This window comes from Gallinula chloropus, assembly GCF_964237585.1.
Source record: "Gallinula chloropus genome assembly, chromosome: Z".
Classification (NCBI taxonomy): domain Eukaryota; kingdom Metazoa; phylum Chordata; class Aves; order Gruiformes; family Rallidae; genus Gallinula; species Gallinula chloropus.
In genome coordinates, this window is record NC_140089.1 from 87,837,918 (window position 1) to 87,863,690 (window position 25,773).

At 54.2% G+C, this 25,773-nt stretch overlaps 1 protein-coding gene across 1 annotated transcript; it reads left to right on the forward strand.

Moving 5' to 3' along the window:
* Positions 1-17,140: 17,140 nt before the first annotated feature.
* Positions 17,141-24,424, forward strand: LIPG (lipase G, endothelial type; the record flags this gene model as incomplete). Its single annotated transcript, XM_084278000.1, has 9 exons — positions 17,141-17,258; positions 17,422-17,609; positions 18,392-18,571; positions 19,276-19,399; positions 20,730-20,954; positions 21,426-21,668; positions 22,169-22,289; positions 22,919-23,137; positions 24,328-24,424. The coding sequence occupies exons 1-9, from the start codon at positions 17,162-17,164 to the stop codon at positions 24,422-24,424; spliced, it is 1,494 nt and encodes a 497-aa protein (XP_084134126.1). The 5' UTR covers positions 17,141-17,161.
* Positions 24,425-25,773: the final 1,349 nt, after the last annotated feature.

The following is a 25,773-nucleotide window of genomic DNA, read 5'->3' on the forward strand; positions in this document are numbered from 1 at the left end:
CACGACTTTTCAAATATGATGGAGAGCAGCTCGGCAACCACATCAGCAGCTCCTTCAGGCCCCTGGGGTGCCTGTCATCCGGCCCCATGGACTTGTAGACATTCAGTCTCATGAGGTGGTCTGGGACTTGCTCTGCTCTTACAGTGCGGGGGGGTTTGCTCCCCCATTTCCCACCTTGAGTTTTAGGGATGCAAGGTTCTGGGATTTGAGAATGATGAGAATCCTGGCTGCCAGAGAAGACTGAGGCAAAGAACTCATTCAGTCCCTCAGCCTTCTCCTCATCAGTCGCAGCCAATTCTCCTTTCTCATTTCCCAAGGGGGGTACGTTCTCTTTGGCCTGTCTCTTCTGGCCAATGGACCTGTCAAATCCCTTCTTGTTGTTTTTAACATCCCTTGCCAAGTTCAGTTCCATCTGCGCCTTGGCTTTCCTGATCCCATCTCTGCAAGTCCCAACAGCATCCCTGTATTCTTTCCAGGCTACGCACCCTTGCTTCCAGAGCTGGTATTTGCCTTTCTTTTCCCTCAGTTTGACCAGCAGGTCCTTGCTTAGCCATGCTGGCCTCCTGCCCCTCTTGCCCGCTTTCTTATTCAGGGGGATAGAGAGTCTTTGAGCTCTCAGAAAGGCATCCTGAAGGAGTAGCCAGCTGTCCTCAACATCTCTGTCTCTAAGGACCACCTCCCAGGAGATCTTGGCCAACAAGTCCTTAAACAGCCTAAAGTTTGCTCTCTTAAAGTTCGGTGTCCTGGTCCCACTTTTCTCCAGGCCCACATTCCTGGAGATTACAAACTCAACCAGGGCATGGCCACTGCAGCCCAGGCTGTCTCCAACCTTAAGACCTTTAATGATCTCCCCCACATTGGTGAGCACCACGTCCTCTGGTCGGTCTATCCACTATTTGAACCAGAAAGTTATCCTCTACACACTCCAGGAGTCTGCTGGACCTCTTGCAGCTCGCCATGTGGTTTTCCCAGCAGATACCCGGGTGGTTCAAGTCCCCATCAGGATGGGTGCCTGTGACCGGGGTGCCTCCTGCAGCTGAAGGAAGAAAGCCTCATCAGTAGTCTCTCCTTGATCAGGTGGCCTGGAGTAGACCCCTATCACCAGCTGCTCTTTATTAGCCCCATCCCTAATCCTGACCCACAGGCTCTCAACCTGCTCCTGGCCACCTTCCAGAGAGAGCTCCTCACAGTCCATCCACTTTTTAACATAGAGGGCAACCCCACCACCCTTCCTTCCCAGCCTATCCCTTCCAAAAAGGCGATACCCTTCTACAGGGGTATTCCAGCTGTGGGAATCGTCCCACCATGTTTCCCTGATTGCAACTGGTTCATCATTTTCCAGTGACATCAGGGTTTCCAGCTCCTCCTGCTCATTACCCACGCTGCACGCGTTCGTGTGGAGACACTTCAGCTGGGCTTTCTGGCTCAAGACCTTTCCTGAGGAGCCCTCCCTCGGACCTCTGTGAGGAATCTGAAGCTTTCCCCCACTGCCTCCTAGAGGGACATTAGAAGTTTCCAGAAGGGGAGTCGGCCATACTACCTCCTCTGAGGGGTCCCTAGAAGTTCCTACGGGGGCTTCTTGCCCTACACTAGCGAGCCTCCTTATATCCCCTCCCCCCTTCCTAACTAGTTTCAAGCCCTATCAATGAGCCCTGCCATCTCCTGGGCAAGGATCTGCTTCCCCCTGCAAGACAGGGGAGCCCCATAGGCAGTACTCATGCCAGGAGCAGAGTGCATCGTTCCTTGATCAAAAAACCCAAAGTTCTTGTGCCGACACCAGCCTTTCAGCCAGATATTCAACTCATGGGTTCTCCTGACCTGCTCTGAACCCATCTTTCCACAAGTGGGGATAGAGGAGAATATTATTTGGGCTCCTCCCCCCTTCAACAAAGCGCCCTAGGTCTTGGAATTCTTAGTATAATTACATAATATAGTTATAAGATAAAAAATAATGTAAATGAATAAAATGAAATGAAAATAACTGAAAAATCTTAATATTTAGAAATAAAAAGAAAAAAATTAAAATATTAATAAATAAAATTTGAAATAATACAATTAATAATAATATTTTAATTAGAAAATTAATAAAATGAAAAAGAAAAAGTTAAAGAATCAAAATATAAAAGATAAAAGATAAAGTAATAAAATGAAATTACAATTACTAAATAGAAGATAAATGATAATAGAAAAATATAAACATAATAAAAAAAATAAGTAAAACAAAGCCTTGTTGAAGTATTTTTATCCCCCCCGCCCCCCGTCAGGCCAGCAGACCCCCCTCCACCCAGGTGTCCAGCAAAGGTGGAACTGGGGGGCAGCAGCAGGGCCTTGGAGGAGAAATGGTTTGTCAAGAGCAGGAGGAAGAAGAGGGACGCCTTCGTGAGAGGCCTGGCTGAGACACCTTCGTGAGCGGCCATGAGCATGAGCCTTTCGCCACGAGCACCCAGGCTCAGCGGCGTGTTTGGAGCTAAGCAGAGCCAGAGCTTGCAGCCCGTGCAGCCGCTCTGCCCATGGGGATGGGCCCGCAGCTCTTGTTTAGTGCTGGAACCCCCCCCCCAGAGCTCTGAAGCTGGGATCTCACCCGGACAGAAAGAGGAGAATACTTGACCTGTCGCAAATACTGACACCTCTGGAAGCCGTGGAGCTCTAATTCTGACCGCAGATCGCCGCTCACCGGCCGGCAAAGCTGCCTTGCGCTCTGCTGTCAAGGAGAAGCTTTCTGCAGGGTCTGAGGGTACCTTCCCAGGGCTGGTCTCAGAGAGGGGAGGCTGCTGAGGTGGCGGCAGACATGAACGCCTCTTCTGTACACGGTCCCCGTGGGAAAACACAAGAGTTCGGAGCCCAGGCTCAGGGAAGTAGGTGCTGGCTTCCTGCCACAGCTCAGATCGCGATAACTTGAGATCCAGCCACAGGGTCCTGGGACACGCAGCTGTCTCGGAACGTGGCGACGCGAAGGAGGATCGGCGCCCACCCAAACGGCCCGTGGAGGCCTTCCGAAGCTGATGGCAGAGGAAAGCATCAGGAAGAGCCTCCCCAGAAGGGGTAAATAGGGAAAAGGAGGTCTCAGCCATGACTCCCAACACCACCTTTCCGAGCGCGCGGAGTTTCCAGACGCAGTAAATCAAAACTAGCCAAAGCTCAGGTCTTTAACCACTTCCCTGGGCCTTCCCCCACCGTACTGCCAGCATCTCTTCTTGCCAGCCATCTGAACACAAGGCCAGGCCGCCATTTCTGCCCTCCTGGCCGCACACGCGTGTAGGAAACCCGTGCCGGTGGAGGAAAACAGCGTTCCCATGGGAAGCACCTCTACACGCAGCTGCTGCGGAAGCAAGGGGGCTCTTTGATCTGCCTGAGGGTAGGGAGGGTCTTCAGAAGAATCTGGATCCGTGGGCTGAGACCAAGGGGATGAGGTTTAACAAGGCCAAGGGCAGAGTGCAGCACATGGGACACAACAACCCCATGCAGAGCTACAGGCTGGGGGAGACTGGCTGGAGAGCTGTCAGGCAGAGAAGGACCTGGGGGTGTTGGGTGACTGCTGACTGAACATGAGCCAACAGTGTGCCCAGGTGGCCAGGAAGGCCAATGGCATCCTGGCTTGTGTCAGACACAGTGTGGCCAGTAGGTGTGGGGAGGGGATTGTGCCCCTGGACTGGGCACTGGTGAGGCTGCACCTTGAGTGCTGGGTCCAGTTCTGGGCTCCTCAGCATCAGAAGGACATGGAGGTCCTGGAGTGAGTGCAGAGAAGGGCAACCAGGCTGGGGAAGGGGCTGGAGGGCAAATCCTCTGAGGAGCAGCTGAGGGAGCTGGGGGTGTTGAGGCTGAAGAAGAGGAGGCTGAGGGGAGACCTTCTCCCCACCTCCCCTGCCCTGCCAGGAGGGTGCAGAGAGGTGGGCGATGGTCTCTTCAGCCAGGGGCCAGGAGATGGGACAAGGGGTAATGGGCTCAAGCTGCCGCAGGGCAGGGTCAGCTCAGCTGGGAGGGCAAAGTTCTTCCCTGGCAGAGTTGTGGGGCTGTGGCACAGGCTCCCCAGGGAGGGGGCTGAGTCCCCAGCCCTGGGTGTGTTTAACAGAGGGGAGATGAGGTGCTCAGGGATCTGGTTCAGCACAGGACAGGAACAGTTGGACTCAATGATCTTCAAGGTCTTTTCCAACCTGCTGGTTCTGTGACTCTGTGACTCGGGGGAAGCTGGAAGGGAGAGGTGAAACTTCAGTGGGAATTACCACACGGGCACTGTGTTTATCAACTGAATCCAACACAAACTGGGCATGTTTTCTGGTACTTCCATCCACAGATGGGAGCTGTGTATAGTCTGAGGCCTTGCAGCAGTGGAACTGTAGAGGTGTGAGGAAATGGGATCTGAGCTCTCCTCTCTGCTGGAAGGGTAACACCTGCTCTGGGAAGCAGCCTCCCACACAGCCGGGGCCGAGGCAGCTGGGCATGTGCCCTCCTTGGGATTTACCCAGATTATTCCCCCAGTGCACCAGCTGCTGGGGATACGCAGCTCGCATGAGCTGACTCCAAAAGGGCTTTTGCATCCTAAGCAGAAAACTGAGGCACCCAAGTCCAACATCATGCTCAGGAAAACTCCTGTGCAGGAGGCAGCTGCCTCCTAATCCCACTGGAATCTCCCCTCGGACATTACCTTGAACTCCACCAGTGCCACACCTCAGCTCCCCTCTCCACACCCCCCTCCTTCCCAGAGGTTTTCTGCCCAGCCCACTGGCTTCACATGCCTCTGGGGCTGGAAGGGGGCCGTACCCCTTAGGCTGCAATGGAAGAGCTCAGCCGGCAGTGGGGAGTGTTGGGACACAGAAGTGATGCATCAGGGAGTCCTTTCCTGGGTTTAGCTGTGAATAAAGGAGCAGCCTTACCAGTCCTCCTGGAGTTGCCAAGCCAAACATCATCCTAAGTGGCAATCAGTCAACACTCCCGATAGCCAGAGAGGAGAGCTCCCAGCCTGGCTGGGGCTGTGGATTCACAGGAGGGCTGAAGCCAAAGTCACAGCTGCTGGGTGCCAAAAAGAGAGCTTCCAGACCCAGGACCCCCTTGCTGACCTTCCAGCAGCTCTGCCTGTCCCCAGCCAGGTGGTTCAGAGGCTAAGGCACAACTTTTATCCCCTACTCTCTTGCAGCTCCAGTACCTGACTGGCCTGTTCAGGCCTCTGCTACCTTGATGTGGGAGGTGCCCCCCCTCTAAGAGGGGGCCAGTGGAGCAACAGGAGGGTCTGTGCTGGAACCCTCATGACAGATGGATTCATTGGGGCTGATTCATTAGCTTAACTCTGTCAGGCTACAACACACCATGATTCCATCCTGCTATAGGGTGGGGGTGGGGTGTTTCCTGACCTGTTCTTTGCACAGGAACGGGAGCCAATTCCCAATTCTTCAAACTTGGTTGTTTTGGGTTGGGTTTTTACTTTTAAGATTTCTTGGCATTTATTTTACAGACCCGGATTTTGGAGCCCAGGGGTTATGTGGGGATAATAACTGTCCTACAAATGGTGTACTTGTCCCAGCGGTGAACTGGAGGCTCCCAGAGAACAAGCCACCTGATACTCACTCTAAATTGAAAACAGCTCCAACACACTGGAGCTTTCCAGCATTCAGACAGCTGCTGCAACTTTGATCCCCGAACACCTCTCTCCTGACCCCCCACGCCCCTCCTCCCGAATGTGAGGCTTCTCCAGGGACACCTCTCACTCCTGAGGTTTTCTGCCTTTTCCTCCCATTGCCAGGTGCAGGTGAGCTCTCCAGCTAAGCCGCTCTCCACAGCCGTGTCCTAAAATCTCTCAGCCCTGGCAGTGAGCTCCAGGAGATCATCCCAAGCGTGTCACAGCATCACAGAGTCATAGGGGTGGGAAGGGACCTCCAGAGATCATCGGGTCCAACCCCCTGCCAAAGCAGGGTCCCTAGGACAGGGCACACAGGGAGACATCCAGATGGGGCTGGAATATCTCCAGAGAAGGAGACTCCACACCCCCTGGGCAGCCTGTCCCAGGGCTCCCTCACCCTCACTGGGAAGAAGTTCTTCCCCAGATTGGTGGGGAACTCCCTGTGCTCCAACTTGAGCCCATCGCCCCTTGTCCTGTCCCCACAGCCACTGAGAAGAGGCTGCCCATGTCCCCCTGTGTCCCACCCTTCAGATATTGATCCCCATTGATCAGATCCCCTCTCAGGCTTCTTTCCTCCAGGCTGAACAGCCCCAGCTCATTCAGCCTTTCGTCCCAGGGGAGATGCTCCACTCCTTTAATCATCTCTGCAACCTCTGCTGGACTCTCTCCAGGAGATCTCTGTCTGTTTGATACCAGGGAGCCCAGAACTCCAGGAGGGGCCTGACCAGAGCAGAGAAGAGGGGGATGATCCCCTCCTTTGACCTGCTGGCCACACTCCATGACCGTGACACACTGCTGGCTCATAGCCACCCCGCCATCTGCCCAGTATCACCTAAGACATGAGCAACTGGAATGGGTCTGATTCCCTGTGAGTCCTCACAACACGGGCAGTCCTTCACAAGAAGAGGGCGGCCACGCGGTCTGACTAAACATTTCTGTCATGTGTGTGCTGTCCCCTGTCCAGGGGTGAGGAAAGAGCCGAGGGGGGCTCAGCGTCATGACAGCAGAGTATCTGCCCTTATCGTCACCCCTGCTGAAGCCTGACGCTGCCTTCTCACGCTGCTGGGGACCGGCCAGCCACGAGCCTGGTCAGAACAAAACAACGCTGTGATGCTGCCTAAAGCCTCAGCCTCTCTGGCACATCATCCTACAACCAGCGGGTTCACCTCCCCCCCGGAACACCCAGCTTGGAGAGAATCACCGGTAAAATAAACCTCCTGTGTGATTAAATAACCTTGTAGCTGGAGTGTGTGTGTTTGCCCAGCCTGCTTCTTGCCAGCGAGCCATTTACGCAGGTTGCCCCGGGGTCTGTGATTGCTCCTTTGTGGTTCTAATTGCCAGACAGGGACCGGCCAATCACCTTGATGGGTAAGGCAGTTTTAGTAAGGACATCGTGTGAGTGCCTGACTGTAAACACTGTGTGGGATAAATTAAACCCCGGGCTTACGTCTGCCCCAGCCTGTCTGGCTCGTAACTGAGAAGTGCTGCTTCAAACGTGCTTGGGGGTTAACGGAACCAAAAATACCCCCTGAGTCAGGGATGTTGCCCAAGGTTGGGAACCACAATTTTGACTCAGATTTAAACACAGGAAATTCAGCTTTAAACATAAAGCTTTTAAAATTGATTTATTTTATATTTTTTTTTGGATTACTGTGAGGACAGTTGAACCATGGCACAGGTGACCCAGAGAGACTGTGGAGTCTCTGTCCTTGGGAGTATTGAAAACCATCTGGATGATTCGCTGGGTAACCGGTTCTGTCGGACCCTGCTTTGGTCTGCAGGGTGGTTGCTGTAGCCAACTTCAGCTTTCTTGGACCCAGGAATCCTGTCAATGTATATAGAGCTAAGCGTGTCCTCTGCAATGAAACACAGCCTCAAACTCCATCCCTTGGCTGTGCTGCATCTCCTAACCAAAATGGACCAGGAAGCCTCCTCTTCTCCTCTGTTACTACCTGTCGTGTCTTTCCCTGGCTGCCCTGGCCAAGAGTTCCTCGGGATCAGCGGATCAGAGAGGGGGTGGGTGTTCCATCCATCCCTGGGGGTGTTCAGGTCCAGGTTGGATGGGGCCCTGGGCATCCTTGTGTAGCTCCAGGCCTGGAGGTTGGTGTCCCTGCCTGTGGCAGGGGGTTGGAGCTCTGTGACCCTTGGGGTCCCTTCCAACCCAGACCATACTATGATTGTATATGATTATATGATTATAAACCACAATCAAAGCTGTTCTCCTCCAGGGGCTTTCACACCTCCTCCTCCCAGCTGACAGGCTCCACACGGAGGGACCCGAGGCAGGACTGGTCCTTGCAGACGGGCCCTGCCTGTCACCCCCACAGCTCCCCCTCTTCTGAACCAAGGCAGAGATCCTCTCAGGGCCCCACAGACGAGGTTGGATGATGCCTGCCGACACAACCTGTGCAAAAGCTGCAGCCAGCAGGCGGGTTTCTGTTCAGGGGGCAGCAAGAGGATACAGCACTGAACATCTGCTCCCTTCCGAACTCCATGTCCATAGCAACCCTTCCAGCATTGTCCGTTATCATCCCAGGGCAGTTTCTGTGTTCATTCCTTCCTATCACTGTCAGAGACACCCTCCACCTGCCCCCACGTTTCTGTTCTCTCCTTCTCAGACATTGCAGCATCTTCCCCTCCGTAAGATGCTGACTCCCACACTTCAAGCCCAAGCTATCTCCTATGAGGTCACCCCAACCTCCTGCCTTCGCTTCCTCCTTTCCTCCCTCTTCCAACACCAGCTACCCCCCCGCTTCGTTATTGCAACAACTCTGACAAAAGCACCCCCCATGCCCCCCATTTCCAAGCCTTCCCTATCTGTCCACGGTCACTAATCCTCTCTCACTGAGCCGCCCTCCCCCTCTCCAAGCTCTCCTCTCCGCTCTGTCTTTTCCAGCGGGCACGGTCCAGTCACATGCCGGCGCTTGGGAAGGTCATATGATGGTAGGGACCACCAGGCCAGGCTGCAGCAGGCATCCCCTGGACGTGGGGCCCCGTTGGGCAGCACACCTCCAGCTCCCACCCCACCCCATGGCCGCCGGCCACGCCGTGGCTCAGTCAGGTGCTGGACCCACAGGGTGCAGGGCTTCAGAATCGTGTTGCAAATGCCAGGAAGGCAGCATCATGCATGGGGGAGTGGGGGTCCTGCACCTGCACCCCAGACCAGGCAGGACTGTGGGCACTGAGCCCACCACCCACATCGTGCTCTGCCTAGAGAACAATCGCCCTTGCTCTGCAGAGCGTAAAACCAACCTGCGCAGAAGAGTCCTCTCATTTTCCCTGTGCCCTGACCTTGGTCTGTCTGCCTGTCTGTCCTTGGACGGGGAGTTCCTGGGACAGATTTCAGCAGTGTCTGTACACCACAGGCAGGAATGTGAGTACAAAGTAGTAAGAAAACCTCCACGCTTTTCTTAATTAACTACAGAGCCACTGACACGTCCTAATAAGATCCACATCCTCAAAGGAGCACAATAAATGGGGGGAAGTTAGGCAACTGGGAATAAACTGCCCAAGGGTGAAGCAGAGCCCAGTGGGGGGACCAGCATCCTCAGGGACATCTCCCCCTTCCCCACCTTCATATTGCGCACGCTGTACCCACATCTCCTTTTCCTGGAGGCACCAAGGAACGAGACTGGATTCAGGGATGGGGTTGCTGGTAGGATCTCAAAGTAAAACGTGCAGGCTGATGGAAAATGAAATGAATAATACAGTGTAAGTAAAGTCAATATCTGAGGAGAGCGGGAGGCTCTGTGTACCTCCAAGGATGGCCTGAGGCTTTCCCCTCTATCAGGCAGGTACCAGTGCTATGCCCTGTTCAGATCTGAGAGGGCAAAAAGTTCAGATTTGAGAGGGCAAAAAGCTCAAAGGAGAGGAAAAACAAAGAAAAAAAGGTGCTGGAGAACAAACGATACTGACCTTGGCAACACACAGCACCGTCTTGTGCTGCTTATTTCTGTGCCCTGAGGCATTTGACACACTTTCCCTGAGAAACAGATGCTACTGTGTGAAGTCTGTATTTGCGGTTTAGAAGACCCTTCCCCTTCAACGTGGAGTGTGGTAAAAGGCTACCAAAGCATCTCCTACACTCCTAGATCAGCAGTTGGGGCCAGCGAGGAGCTGCCTGACCCAGCGCAGCCCAGGAAGGAAGAACTACCTGGGGTTTTCAAGCGTAGAGCTTGAGTAGCAGTGAGCACTAATGGAAAGAGCTATCATCGCATGTTTTTACAGGGTTTTGCTGAAGCAATAACAAATGAATTGGTTTTAACAAGTCACTCCTTTCCTTGTTGGTGCAGGGAAGCTGAGTGGCATGCTCCATCCAGATTTACGGGGTCAGTTTTGAAAGCGCTGAGATAAATGTTGAACAGCCTTAGGAGTGCTGTAAATCAAGCTCTAGATGTCTGGGCTGGGAAGCTTCAGGAGAAGGAAATGTCAGCTTTCTAATTATTCTGCCAAAATCCTCTAGCTGCTAACTGCCAGGGATGAGCCCAAAGCCAGAGCCCCCCGAGCAGCTGGGAGAGTCGCTGCTGGCTCTGCCAGTTCTGGTCTTCTCTCCAGCTGTGGTCCAGCCGAGTGCTGAGAACCTCTCTCTGACAGTGCTTCAACATCCGCTCCAGACCTGGGCCAAGAATCCCTGCAGATGTGAAGAAAAAGCACCTGCATAAGGATAGGCAGTCGAAAGCAATCCCCAGACCAAACAGCCGTCCCCCGAACTCCTCTCTGGAGTCTCTAGCAGCTCCATGCTCCGCTTACAAAAATGGCAGGGGAGCAGTATTAGTAATTTATTACTTTTTAGATCTTTTTCTGCTTGCTGGATGCGGGAGAGTCAAGGCAGAAGTGCTGCTGGGGCTTCACCTTCCACCACCTGAAGGGTCAAGCGATCACAAACTTCTGGGATGCTTCTCCGAGTCCCTCACTGCAATAGGACCTCTGAGAGGAGCAGAAGCGAGCATCCCCCCTGGCCCCGGCCACCCACGAGACCTCTGCACTGCCAGTGGGCTCAGCTCCAAGCCCATGTGCAAGCCCAAACACGCTCAGCATTCACAGAGCTTGGATGGAAAAGCATGGGCTTTGAGTAAAGGCGTGAGGAAGGGAGAAAACATACGTCATTCTTCGGCACAGACCTAAAGGTATCCTTGTCTGCAGAGTGGATGGAGCGGGCCCACCACCCACCACTGGGTCTTCTGTCCGACACAAAGCAGCCGAGCGGTCTGGATCCATCTCACGTTCCAGGGGACGTGCTGGGAATGACAAGCTGCTGAATTACACTTGTCCCCTCGGACACAGGGTGGCACGGCCTGAGCTGTGTGGTTCGGTGAGAAACTGCATTGGGGATCAACAGCTTCATATATTTTTGCTCTAAAGTCCTGTCAGCCTTGTTATACTGTATCTTTCTGTTATCTTAGTAATCTATCTTTATCCCAACCCACGGGCCTCTTAATTTCTTGGTTTTGGGGTTATTTGCCCCTTCCACAGGGAAGAGGTGTCAGGACAGGCTGAGCTCTCGCTGGCTTTCAGCCTGCACTCCTGCGCCTGAGGGTCTCTGCAAGAACAACATCCCCAGTCCAAGCAGCCTGGGGACTGAGGCAAGGCATGGGCAGGGGTGGGAAGAGAAATAAAAAACACCCTACAACTTCATTTTACTGTTGCTCAGGTGCATGGGGGACAATGGCACGAGAAGAGGTTTGTCTGTGGTGAAGGCTGGTCCAGGGGCAGGAGCAGGGACCTGCCCATGGGGAGGGGGCGGCCAGCGGGGATCAAAGCCTTCTGGAAACCTCCCCAGAGATGGCGATGCCTGGAGGCAGGTACAAACCCCAGCGTTCCTCCCCTCCCCGTGCCACACCGTTCACAAGAATTAGCATTTCACAGGAATGTGGGGATTTGTTCTTCAAGGCCTGGCAGTGTCCGCCCCAGCGCTGCAGCCCAAACACTGCACCAACAGAGCATGTGCTTGATAAGAACCCGGGAACAGATGCCAGCGGATTTAATGTGGGACAGGAGGCCCATTGCAGGTTTGCAGACTGCTGGCAAGGTCAGCTGTAAATATTCCCTCACAATCAAAGGCATTCATCTAAGGATTACATGCTGGGGGCTTTGTGGTAAAGTAAATTTGCAACTAACGGGACCATTAATAGTCAGACAGTTTAGTTGGCTCTCTGGCTGCCATTTATTTCCACACACCCCCCCCCCCCCCCCAGTCATTTTTACTACATCTAAATACCATGGGGATGTGGGACTTGAATGATGTGGCCTAAGAAATCAGCTTAGGAGAAGGAGAAGGGGTTACCTCCAACAAAGAGAGCTCAACGGGGATCGAACTGGGATATCAATAGTGGGTAATGCCGCTGGAGCATGTGAGCTGATTTCATAACCCGATGGAGATTAGCCTCTTCTGTAAGCAGGCAAACCTGCCCAGGGATACGGAGTGCTGGGCCCGTAAAGCACGTTCGTAGAGGGGCTGTGTTTGAAAGGCTGAGGGGGTGGAGTGTGTGTGTGGGGGAGAGACTCTGTGGGGTCTGCAAAACAAAGACACCGCAGCCTGTTTTCAGCCCGGTTCGATGCTCCCAACAAAACCAAAAACACCCAGGGCAGAAGCTCTGCCACATAAGCAGCACCTCTCCCCAAAAATACCCAGGGCAGAGGCTCTGCCACATAAGCAGCACCTCTCCCCAAAAATACCCAGGGCAGAAGCTCTAATACATAAGCAGCACCTCTCCCCAAAAACACCCAGGGCAGAAGCTCTAATACACAAGCAGCACCTCTCCCCCCTGCACAAAGTGCCAAGTGTAAGTTAATCGCTGGTGAGATGGGACATGACAAAGCAAGAGGTGCAGGCATGGGGAGATGCAGGCATTAACAACCCAGGATTCTATTTTGCTGCAGACCCTCTGGGTTGCAGTCGTCTCCCAACGTGGGGGTCCTCCCACAGCCTTCGCCCCAGCTTGGTGAGCCCTGGGGTTGGTTGCTCCTGTCCAAGCAGCCCCCTGCTCTCTCAGTTAGGGCTTCAGCCCTGTCTCTTCTCTTCCTCCCCCATCACCTCAGAAACAAATTAGGCAGGAGGAACTAAGAGGGAAGCTAATACTGATCCCGTTACATTGTACTGCCTAGGCTGTGTTTTATAATTGAATAGAAAAACTGTTTTGTAACTTCAATTTAAAAAAAAAACCCAACACCCAAAACCAAAGAGAACAATCCCTCTCTCCCCTCCTCCTCTCCCGCAAATCCTGCTCCCTCTTCATTGGAGGAAAAGAATGAAAATAAGGGGAAAAAAAACCAGGCAGGAAGAATGGAGGGTGTGTAGGACACTCTCAAGTTTCTATACGTGGAATTAAAAATTCTCAGAATAGCATTAATCAATCCCTGACACCAAGTAGCTGACCTGAAGCAATGAATTCAATCTTTGGCTCGTGCAAACGAGCAACCCGCAACAGGAACGTACCTTTGGCTCCTGCTGAGCCGTTCCTTTCAGTGACAAGCACCCCACAGACCCAAAAGCCACAGTTTTTCCCCTATCAGGAGGGCTCGCTCGAGCCAAGTGCTCCCTTTGCACTTTCTGACCTACGTGGATGCAATGGGATGCAGTCTTACTACGGGAGTACCCTGCTAGAGCTGCTCACCGAGGTGGTGGTACCCTGCCCCGGGCAGCAAAATACTCCCTGCTGCTTTTCCCACAGCCTGTCGCTCCTGGGAGAACGTGGGATGCGATGTCAGCAGCACCAGGATGTGTTTATTCTCTGTGTGATCCGCAGAGCTGCTCACACTGGGATTACTCTACCTCCCCAGGTATTTAAAGAGGCTGTGTGATGCCGGAGGATTTTCCCTTCACACTCAGCTCTTCGATGCAGTGTTTTTTTCATGCTTCTTGCTGACATTTCTGCAAGGAAAGGAGGCATCAGTGTGCTTATTTTAAAGACAGGGAAATCACAGAATCACCAGGCTGGACATGACCTTTAAGATCATCGAGTCCAACCGTTCCTGTCCTGTGCTAAACCAGATCCCTGAGCACCTCATCTCCCCTCTGTTAAACACACCCAGGGCTGGGGACTCAGCCCCCTGCCTGGGCAGCCTGTTCCAGCCCTGACAACTCTGCCAGGGAAGAACTTTGCCCTCCCAGCTGAGCTGACCCTGCCCTGGGGCAGCTTGAGCCCATTGCCCCTTGTCCCATCTCCTGTCCCCTGGCTGAAGAGACCATCGCCCACCTCTCTGCACCCTCCTGGCAGGAGGTGGGGAGAAGGTCTTCCCTCAGCCTCCTCTTCTCCAGGCTCAACACCCCCAGCTCCCTCAGCTGCTCCTCAGAGGATTTGCCCTCCAGCCCCTTCCCCAGCCTGGTTGCCCTTCTCTGGACTCACTCCAGGACCTCAATGTCCTTCTGATGCTGAGGAGCCCAGAACTGGACCCAGCACTCGAGGTGCAGCCTCACCAGTGCCCAGTCCAGGGGCACAATCCCCTCCCCAGACCTACTGGCCACACTGTGTCTGACACAAGCCAGGATGTCATTGTCCTTTCTGGCCACCTGGGCACACTGTTGGCTCATGTTCAGTCGGCAGCCACCCAACACCCCCAGGTCCTTCTCTGCCTGACAGCTCTCCAGCCGCACTGCCCCAAGCCTGTAGCGCTGCACGTGGAAGCCTTAAAGACAAATACTTTGCAAAAGGCTTCTGGCTTCACCTTCCTTGGGTGGGATGGTGACAGCCCCTTTCTGTCAGAGACACGGAGCTCCTGCAGAAGACACTGACTGTAAACTGGGGTCTGAGTTGCTCTGCTCAAACAGAAATGGCACGGAAAGGGTCTCATCACCAGGTGCTCGGACACAGCAGCCCATCCAACCAAACGCCTCTGCTGAGAAACCTGACTAATCCTTCCTCAAGATCACCAGCAGGCTCCAGGCCATTAAGCATTTTGCCATATTAATTTACATGTCGTACTAATTTTAGCTTTCTTGCTACTGGGAAAGAAGCTTAACTCCTCTCTCAGCCTTCCTGCCTCCACATCTCAGGGCTCTGCTGTCTCACCGCCCTTGGTGCTGAGGAAGAGACCAGCCCCCGCGACCCAACCTCCCACTTGCAGGGAGCTCGTGACTGCGCCTGAGCAGGACGTTGTTCTTCCATTTCTCGAGAAAACGCTCAGCATTTAAAGGAAAAATTCCTGTTCTGCCCTCGGACCAAACTGAGAGCTTCAGGAAATCACAGTGGGGACGGAGCTGGGGAGAGATCTGGGGAGCTGGATGGATGCCTCTGTGAACAGCCCCTCTCTCCCAGGGCACTGCCCACACCAGCCCCTGGGATAAAGCCTCCAAAAATCACTACTCGTGCTGTAACTATCAAGCTTCCAGCTCTTTTGTGGTGGGTTATCATCCATTTTACCCCCGTTCATTATTTATTACTTATTACAATATCCAGAAGTTCCACCTGGGACCCATGAAATCTTTCCCAGTGAAAAACTAATCAAAACTAGGAATTTCTCCTTAAAAACTTTTGGGCTTAATGAACTGTTATTTTCCAAGCAGCTCTGGGTGGGACCCTTCTTTCCCCTCACCACCAACCCCCCCCACCCCCCCCCTCTCCCCGAGGCCATTAGGGTTACAGAAAGGTCATCAGTGCAGCCTCTGCATGGACAGGATGCCCATCACAACAACTCCTGAGCATCCCTATCCCCCGACAGCTGACACCTTTTGGCTGAATCAACCAGGAATTATTCTGATGCACTTCTTCCTCTCTGTTGCTAAGCTCTTCTCCCTGCCACTGTCACTCCTGGAAGCCAGAGGCCAAGAGTGGGATGCTCACACACACACACACACACACACACACACACACACACACACACACATCCTCCCCCAATTCCACCCCTCCCCTCCCAGAGCCTGGCACTGCACAGACAAAAGGAGGATACATCCCCACCCGACACAGCCTTACAATGGCAAGAGGCAACAGCTGAATGCAAAGGCAGGGCAGTAAGAATGAGAATAAGACGTCACAGGGGCCAGTGGTCTGTCAGGGTCTTGCTGGCACTGGGAACTCTTTAAAATGATGAAGCGTTCGCTGATGAGGCTGAGCTGATTCATTCCTGGTGGGAACTGAGCCTAGTTTTGGGCCAGAAACATGAGGAATCTCCATCCTTTCTCTTTTAGTCCACTGCTGTCAGGATGTTGCCCCTCTGGAGGGACCACACAGCTGCGGGAGAGGCCGTGCGTCCCTGGGACACCCTGCTCAAACCCACGCTCCCTGGAGAAGCGGTCGGCGTCATCTCCCGAAACAGAAAGTGCTCAAGTATGTCCTGGAACATGTGTCAGAAATGAAGAGGTGCTGGTGAGCGACCCCCAAAAGGGAGCAGAGCCCCAGCCCCCCGGGCACAAGGTGCTGTGTGTATGAGAGCTGTGAGAAGACCTCTCAGAGCAGGACAGAGAACTTCAGCTGGGAAGTAGCTATGACCATCACACCGTCTCACTCAGCTTCATTCTCTCCATCTGTGTCTACTCCCCAGGGATGAAGCTATGCCCACACCTGATTGCTCCCTGCTCCCCTTGCTGCTAACCACTTTTATACCTACAGGTCTCCACCTTTTCCTCCTCACCCCTGCCTGCACCTTTCTCCTGCCATTCCCACAGAGCCAGGTGCCTCCTCCTTGCTTCCTGCACTGAGTTTGGAGGAAAAGGGAAAGGTGCTGTGGATGGGGAAGGAAAAGGGGCCGGGGAAGCCACATGTGTCAGGGCATCACCCCTTCTCCACACACTGCACGTGGCGAGGCAGCGGCCGCAGCGCGAAATGAAATCTCTCCCTGGGGACCAGTAACCGCTAAAAACCAGGAGGAGATTAAAAATCAGGCATAGAGGGGCTAGGTTTTCACACCGGAGGGTCCGAAACTATTCACAGGGTCGCTGACGTTGCGGGCTTCAGGCCGGGTGATGCCCTTTGGGATGTGTCGTGTCCCCACGAGGCCCAGAGCGGAGCTGACACCCACCGACCCCACACTGCCAGCCCGTGACTGTAGCCAGGGCTGCTCGGGGTCCCGCTGGGCTCCCACCCTGGGCCAACCTGTGCCATGCCATGCCAGGCTATTGCCATGCCATGCTGGGCCATGCCAGGAGGGGCTGGGCTGGGCCATGCTGGGCTGGGCTGGGCTATGCTAGGCTGTGCCATGCCCGGCCATGCCATGCTGTGCCAGGCCATGCTGTGCTGTGCTGTGCCGTGCTGGACCATGCCAGGCCATGCCGTGCCGGGCCATGCCATGCTATGCCGGGCCATGCTGTGCTGTGCTGTGCCGGGACGTGCCGTGCCCGCCGCGGGGCTCCGCTGCCCCCCTCCCCTCCCCGCGGAGCGTACCCCGCGAGCCCCCCCCCTCCCCCGCCCCCCCCACCGCGTGAGCGCCCCCCCCGCGCCCCCGCCCCGCTCTCTTTCATTCAGGAGCAGCTGACGTCAGGGAGGGCGTGACCAATGAGAGCGGCCCCCGCCGCCCTCCTCGAGGGCCGGCCCCATCGGGCCACGAAGCGCCTTTAAAGCGCCCGCCCGCGGGGCCCCGCCGCCCGCCCGCCGGTCCGTCCGCCCGCCCGCCCGAGCGATGAGCGCGCTCCTCGTCCTGCTGTGCACCGGGGTGACCTGCTGCATCGCGGCGGGAAGCGCGCCGCGGGCCGCGGAGGCTGCGCGGCTGCCCAGGGGTGAGCGAGCGCCCGTCCCACGCGGAGCGGGGTGGCTTTTGGGGAGGGGGGTGGTGGGGTTGAAGCAGCGCGGAGCTGGGGGGTGGGGGGGATGCGCGGCTGCTCCGCTCCCGCGGAGGCTGCAGCTCCGGGGACGCCGTGCCGAGCCTTCCTCCACCCGCAGATGCCGTCGCGGAGCTGCTGGAGGACCGGCAGCCGCGTGCGCCGGCTCCCAAGGTGAAGTTCCACCTCCGCTCCTCGTCGGACGCCGAAGAGGACGGCTGCCCGCTCGCCGTGGGGCAGCGCGAGTGTCTGGAGGAGTGCAACTTCAACCTGACAGCCAAAACTTTCCTCATCATCCACGGCTGGACGGTAAGTTTGGAGGACGGCGCTCGGCGATGACCGGTGTTCGGCGTGTCCCCGACGGGAGGGAGGCAGGGAGGGAGGGAGGGAGGGAGGGAGGGCAAAACCGCCCCGTGAGCCGCCTGGCTCTCTGGAATACGCGGGGTTGGGGACAACTTCTCGTCAGGGCTGCGGCAGCCCCTCTGTAGCTGCACGGGGTGTGTGTGGGGGGTGTCTCTGGAGCAGAGCGATGCGGGTCGCACCCTGCGAGACCACCCGACGTGTCCACAGCTGCCCCAGGTCACACCTGCGCGGTGTGAAGGCGCTGAAGGGAGCTAGAGCTGACCCCGGCGGGAGGCAGCACGGGGCTTACCCACCTGCAGACCCTCGGTGGCTCCGCGGTCGCCTCTCCCAGGGTCTCCCTGGTAAAGGAGCATAGGGCAGGCAGGCTTCAGCATTTGATGTGGCCGGGTGCGTGGCGCTACGGGACTTATCACCGGGACCAGGGCTTATGCAAACAGTGGTGCCCGGGCCAGGAAATCACTCCGCAGCCTGTCAGAACTTCTGAGATGTTTCGGGTAAAAGCGATAAGGTGGCACACACGGAGTGCCTCTCCCTCCTGCCTCGAAAGGCGAGGTGACTAATTACATCCCCAGCCTCTCAGAACCTGTTTTTCTCACACCATGAGCGCGGTGCTGAGAAGTCGTGGGGCTCGCCGAGGAGCAGAGCACATGCAAATGATACGTGAATAAACTGCCCGTGTGTAACCTGGGTCCTGCCAGCTGGAAACTACCACCTGCCTCTCTTTCTAGATGAGTGGCATGTTCGAAACCTGGCTGAGTGACTTGGTATCCGCTCTCCAGGAGCGGGAGAAGGATGCTAACGTGGTGGTGGTGGATTGGCTTTCGCTGGCCCACCAGCTCTACACCGACGCGGTGAACAACACGCAGATCGTGGGGAAAAGCATCGCCAGGCTGCTCGACTGGTTGCAGGTAACACCAGCTAGGAAGGCTCTCTGTTGTAACGCTCCGTTGAGGGGCTGTTGCACAAGGGAACGGGGCACGCTCGGGCTCCGGCGCTCTCCAGCCGGGGAACGCTCTGGTGTAATCCAAACCCCAAGGCTTGGCAGGGCGATGGCTCACTCAGCTGAGGTGCTGTGCTCAGCTCCGGCGGCAGCACGTGCTGCGCTGCTCTTCCCGGGAGATGCTGCCTTGCAGCGCGCTGGGATCGGCGGTGCTGGAGTGGGACTCGAATTTAGGAGTCCTGCCTTCTGTCTCAGCAGCGTGAACTCAGCTGGGTGTTCAAAGTCAGCAGTGGCTTGGCCAGAGGGTGGAAAAGGAGTAGGAAAAAGCCCACGGTCCTACACTTGGCACTTGAGCCCATGGCCAGTACCAGGGACCGCTGGCAGCTCCCTGGGGAAAGCTGGTCAGACAAAGAATATGATAATTGGGGGGTGGAAGCTGGGCACTGTGGTTGGGGCACACCACAAGTGCCATCCAAAACCATTCAACTTGTACTTGTCATGATGAAATAAAAGAGCGAAGCCTGCTTCTCTGCCCCCTCCCTCCAGCCTATTCTTAGCAGTGGACTTTAGAGTCCTGCAGATAGGAGCAGTGCCAGGTTTCCTGAAAGACGGGGGCACGGACTACAATTTTATTTTATTTCTTTATTTTTTCCTCCTTCCTTCCCCTTGCAGGAGAACCCGCTCTTCCAGCTCGAGAACGTCCACCTGATCGGGTACAGCCTGGGTGCCCACGTCGCTGGCTTTGCTGGTAACCACGTCCATGGGAGGATAGGCAGGATCACAGGCGAGTGGCTTTGTAAGGAGTCTCTTACCTTTTCCTTAGCAGCAGAGTTTCCCTGAAGAGTCTCATTGCCTGCCTTGCTGCAGTGTCATTCTGGGCTTGCTCCATCAGAAATGACCTGTGGCAGCAGTGCAGGACATGGATTTCTTCCCATGGGGAAGTATCTTCATTTTGAGCCCCAAATATAGGGGAAGTTCAGTGAAAAAAAAACCCAACCCAAACCTTTCAAAGGACAACCTGATCTTGAGTCTGTTTGCAGTTAAATGCGAGCTCAAAACAAGTCCAGCTCAAGAACTTACTGTCCAAACCCTAAGCCTCTGAGTGATGCTGTTTCTGTAATTACAGCTCGTAAACTAAGGGAAGTGAGAGCTATCAGGTGCACATTGTCCTATGGGATGTTTGGTAAAATAAAAACCAAACCCAAAACAAACCCAGCCCCTCATTCTGAAAATGTCTGGAAGGGGAGTGCTGCTGAGCCCAGAGGAAAGCTGGTTTCAACACGTGAGAACTGAGGGCATGGTACAAGGTGTTGCATTAAGCGTCCAAATGTGACACTGGCAGTGAGAATTCCTCAGAGCCTTGCAATAAATAACCTGTATTTGGTTAGGGGGTGTGGGTGTGTGTGTGTGAGTGAATTAAAAATCACCTAGCAGACAAACTGGGGAATGGGTCAGGAGCACAGCTTCAGTTTAGGGGGGGAAGCTCAGAAAGTCCCAAACCCCAAGGTGGGATCTCAGGTGCAGGAATTGCCTGGCTGCTGCTTAAACTGACATTAGTGCCTCCCTAAGTCTAGCCTGAAAATAGGCTAAACGGAGCCAAGGCAGCTTTGGCTACCAACGGTCTCTGTGGGGTGCTAGACCTCTTCTGATGTTCAATCATCTGCTGCCTCTCGAAGCATCTCATCACCCTGACCTAGAAACCTGCTTCCAACGGCCAATCTGCAGAGCAAACTGGTGCTACTACGGGGTTGTGTTGCACCCAGAGTGGCGTGGGCACATCTTCATGTGTTCCCTCAGTGAGCCCATGATGAAGATGCCCCATCCCTGGGGGTGTTCAAGGCCAGGTTGGCTGGGGCCCTGGGCAACCTGGTGTAGCTCCAGGCCTGGAGGTTGGTGTCCCTGCCTGTGGCAGGGGGGTTGGAGCTCTGTGATCCTGGGGGTCCCTTCCAACCCAGACCAGTGTGTGATTCTATAAAGAGATCTTGGGGGACGGTATCCCTGGTGAGGCAGGGACAGTCTGTGTATCATCTGGTTAGGAGGGCTGCTAACAGCAGGGTCCTGGCTGTATTCTGTGGGAAATAACCCAATTTCTTACCTGGCATCTTGCATGTTGTCTCTAACACCAGGCTTGGATCCAGCGGGCCCTATGTTTGAAGGAGTGGACCCTAGCAAGCGCCTCTCCCCTGATGATGCTAACTTTGTGGATGTCCTTCACACCTACACAAGGGAAACACTAGGTGTTAGCATTGGGATCCAGATGCCTGTAGGTCATGTTGACATCTACCCCAATGGGGGAGACTTCCAGCCTGGTTGTGGATTAAGTGATGTCTTGGGAGCAATTGCCTATGGGAGTAAGTTCTCGTCACTTATTTTGCCTCTGGTCAGCACAGACTCCTCACAAATAGATGTGGGGTGATGCTGGGGCGGGGGTGGGGTGTGTGATCTGATTTGCAAAAGTGGAAAAACCTAATTTTTTAGTATTTTTCCTTCTAAAGTGCCTGCACTACTTGAGATAGTTGCTAGAAAGCAGCCCTGCTCTTAACTCCGAAGTAGCATGTTCTGACTCTTAACACCTCATCATAAACTATGGTCAGATTGTGTTAGGTCTAGGATACTCTTTCAATCATGTAGACTCTAAATGACAAGTCCTCTTCAAAAGTGTCTAACATCTTGAGCTGGAAAATGTTCCAGCTTGGCCACGCTCAGCTCATGTTGGGCTTCGGAGCGGTGTAACTTGCTGTATCTTAGCGGCTGCTGGCGGGGGTGGGGGTGGTAGGCAGATGCTTAAACAACACGCATCCCTCACAACTCTCCTCCTCCAGCCATCGGTGAAGTTGTCAAGTGTGAACACGAGCGGTCTGTGCACCTCTTCGTGGACTCCCTGGTGAACCAAGACAAGCAGAGCTTCGCCTTTCAGTGCACCGACTCCAGTCGCTTCAAGAAGGGCATCTGCCTGAGCTGCCGGAAGAACCGCTGCAACGGCATTGGCTACAACGCCAGGAGAACCAGGAACAAAAGGAACAGCAAGATGTACTTGAAGACAAGAGCTGACATGCCGTTCAAGGGTACGCTTTTCCTTCTGAAAAATGAGCCTGACCTCGCCTCCAGGGGTGGGCTCCCCGAGGTCAGCGCTGGGAAGGTGGGAGGAGTGGCATCACCTCGGAGCAGCGCAGCGCCAGGCATTGGTCTTTTTCTATCCCCTTTCTGCCTGGGGGTGTTACTCTGAGCCTTCCTCCAGGTAAAATCAGCAGTCCACCAGGGCCTTTCAGGGAGGGCAGGGCTGCAGCTGACATGCGTCGTGCTTGCAAGACCACCCCAACCTTAGAGCAGTGTAAGGCTTGGGGAGCCCTCCCCTGGAGTGGACCTGCTATTGTTGTTGTGTAAACGTTAAGTTTGTAGTTAGGAAGGGTGGGAGGAGGGGATCAATGGAGGGGATCGATGATGTCTCCATGAACACAAGGGTCTGGCCTTTGCTAGCCAGTGCTATTTCACGAAGGGCAGTGCTGAGCAATCCTGTCTCTCAACCAAGTCGCTTCAGATCTGTGCTCTCCTTGTTTCTCTCCAGTCTACCATTACCAGATGAAAATGCATGTCTTCAGCTACAAGAGCTTGGGAGAGGCTGACCCCACTTTCTCCGTCACCCTTCACGGCACCAACGGGGACTCCGAGCCTCTCCCTTTAGAAATGTAAGTATGCTGCCTGCGGCGCTGGCTCACGTGGGGAGGGTGCTGGGGCTAGACAAGGTGGCATCGTTCTTTCTTCCTCTGGTAACCCCAGTATTTCACCCGAGCCCAACAGCCTCAGTTCATCACTATTCAAACCCACTTTCCACCAAGCAGCTTGGTTATAATTTATTGCTGAGAAAGCAATTGGATGTGCCTGGTCCTCTGCATGCTTCGTTGCTGAAGTGCTTTGTTTTCCTTTCCCTCCCAACCACCTGGACGCAGTCTGAAGGCACACTTATCTCTGGAGGCATGGCTGACCTCCTCTAGCCTTCTCCCAGAAGAAACACACGGCACGAAATTCACCCCTAAGGTGTGAAAGGATGAGCTGAGCACGTGATGCACAGCACTGAACCAGCTACCCGAGCCCGCTTTCTTCAGTGTGATCAGTAATTAGCCAGTGGCAGTCGGACACTTGCTAATCACAGCATCATTGAGGGTGGGAAAGACCTCCCAGGTCATCTGGGCCAACTGTCAAATAGGCTGCAAAGGGCTGTGTTTCACCTCTTGCATGGACTGGACGAGCATCTGGCATGCTTCCCTAAGGAAGAAATCCTGAGTTGACTCTCTCTCTCCCTCTCTCTGTCTTTCAGGCTCGATCAAATTGGCCTAAATGCTACTAACACCTTCCTGGTCTATACTGAGGAGGACATGGGCGAACTGCTAAAAATAAAGCTCACCTGGGAGGGAACAACTCAGTCGTGGTATGATCTGTGGAAGGAGCTGAGGAGCTACTGGTACCGGTCTGCCAAGTCTTCCCAGGAGCTGCACATCAGGCGCATACGTGTGAAATCCGGGGAGACGCAACAGAGGTACGTGGTCTTGTTAGACCTCATGTGGGATGACCTGAAACTCCAACCAAAGGGAGAAATATTCAGAATCTAGGAAGGAAAGCTGGGGGTTTGGACTTAGCTGGTACCCCGAGCTGCCTGTCATCTTCAGTGATGATCTTTTAGGAGCAGCTAACGCTCCCTCGTGGTGCAGGACGGTGTTATGTGCCAGCATGGGGTTGAAAACTAGGGTTTGAGCAAAGCTAGTCAGCTCAGGTCAGGTCTGAGATGTTCTTTTGCTTTATCTGGATTCCATGACACTGTCTTGCCTGCCCGTGAGGGCTAAATTAGCCGACTTCAAGACGGCTTAGGTCAAACCTGAGGGGTTAAAGTCCTGATGGCACCAAAAATGCCAAAACATAGATGGACATGGCTGTTATTTACATGCATAAGGTGCTGATTTGACAAAAGGAGCTAGACAGAATCACAGAATCATAGGGGTTGGAAGGGACCTCCAGAGATCATCAGGTCCAACCCCCTGCCAAAGCAGGGTCTCTAGGACAGGTCACACAGGGACAAACCACATCATCCAGATGGGGCTTGAATCTCTCCAGAGAAGGAGACTCCACACCCCCTGTGCAGCCTGTCCCAGGGCTCCCTCACCCTCACTGTGTACAAGTTCTTCCCCAGATTGGTGTGGAACCTCCTGTGTTCTAATTTGAGGCCACTGCCCTAAAATTACAACCGGTAACATGGTGACACCAACTCCTTAAGCCCTGTATTGCTCCTTCCAAGGTCTCTGTAACTGGAAAGTCATATGAGTCACCAGTGAGAGGGAAAGCTCCCAAGCCTGTGGCGCTCCACCCCCAAATCTTGTGTGTGTGCTGCTCTGAAAGCAGCCCAGATCTGTCAAAGACCAGCAGTTGATACTGACAATTTCCCCACCTTTCTTGGAGCTTTAAATAAGCGCCTCCTATAATTTGTAAGGTATTCTGCTTCCTGGTTTCTGCAGTCTGCGAAACATGGGGGAAGTAGAGGCAAAGATCTCCACATAAAATATTTAAGTGGGAGGTAAAGCAGCCACTCAACAGGCTGATGGAGTGCCAAGGGGCTCCATGGGAAGGATGACGAATCAAACGACTTCTAGAATCAGCTGCAAACTGTGTTACATGTTATTTGTCAGTCATGGAGGTAACGGGTACCTTCCCTGGGCTTGTGGTTACTCCTCCTAGGTTTGCTTTCTGTGTGGAAGATTTCCAGCTGACCCGTATAACTCCTGGCAAAGAGCTCTGGTTTGTGAAGTGCACAGAGGAATGGCAAAAAAGGTAGGGAAAACCAGTTAGGAGGAGTCCTGTCTGTGGATGTGCTGGGATGAATGGAGCTTTTTTTTTGTCTGTGTGTGTGGAGACTCCTGGAGCCTCTTCTTTAAAAGAAAAACCCCAGTGAAAACCAGTAAATCTAGCCCAGGAATCCCAGTTACTCGACTTAATTTTCACATACGCCTCAACTCTCACTAACTAGGTGATACTATCCCTGCTTCTGATCTCAGTGGTCATCCTTACGTGCTTACTACTAGATCAGTATAACATAATTCCTGGGTCTAAGTAACCTGTCTGCTTGCTATCATGGTAGATGCTAAAAATGAGGTGCTGCCAATGCCCCCTATCCTTGCATTCAGTGTAAACAGGGGCATCTATTAAGTGTCCCATAAAACAGAGGAAAGCTGGGAGTGCAGGGGATTTCCCCAGAGATCGCTTTGGCTGGAACATCTGAAGCTGCCAAGAAATCTCTTGATCAAATTCGGGCTTAACTACATGGTCAACACAGGGCTGAGGACTTGCCAGGGTGCCAGGGACCCAGCTCGTAGCGCTTCACCTCCAGCGATGCTAAATGCTGGTTGCTTCTGCTGCAGGAGAGGGCAAATTCTCTCTGTATCCAGAGCATCTCAGTCCTGCCTAAGCTCTGGGGGACTTTCCAGACACCCAGGGCTAGTCCTCAGAGTACAACCAGTTAGTCTGGTCCCAGCAGCGGCAGCTTGATTGCTTCAGGCTGCCTCTAGCCATGTTCTGAATGAATCCCTGTTCGTTGGACCTAAGGATTGTCTCCCTGGGATGACGCCCAGCCTTTTGGCCCCTCTTAAATTTCACTTCTGTAAACTTGGAGCTTCGGTTGCTTCTGATCCAGAGACGAAGTGCTTGTTAGGGCTAGCAGAGCCCTGTGGAAGCCGTGCTTCTCACAGCCTGCTGGGGAGGCAGAGCTCTGCTCCGAAATGCGAGCTGGTGCCGCTCCAGGCCTGGCAGAAACGAGCACGCTGCGCTGCGTACAGTAGCAGGCAGCTCTGTGAATGAAAACCCTGTGCAAAAGCCCTGTTGCCTTGCCACAAGGCCCTGAAAGATCAAGCAAATGTTCCTGCAGGTACAATAAAAAGGCTGTTTTGATACGTGGTTCAGTAACCCCCATAAAAGGGAATTGCTGGCAGATGTGCCCTTCCTGCTTTACCCGTGGCGGTGCGGCTCTTGCATGAGGCGAGCAGAGCCCATCCGAGCTCCAAAGCACTTGTGGATTCGAGGAAAGAAACATCCTCCCTCACAGAGATCACAGGCAGTTCCTGACTGTTCAGCCCTCCGTGCCTGCCAAGTCGCTGGAGGATTGTGGTTCCCTACTTGGAGATGGAGTGT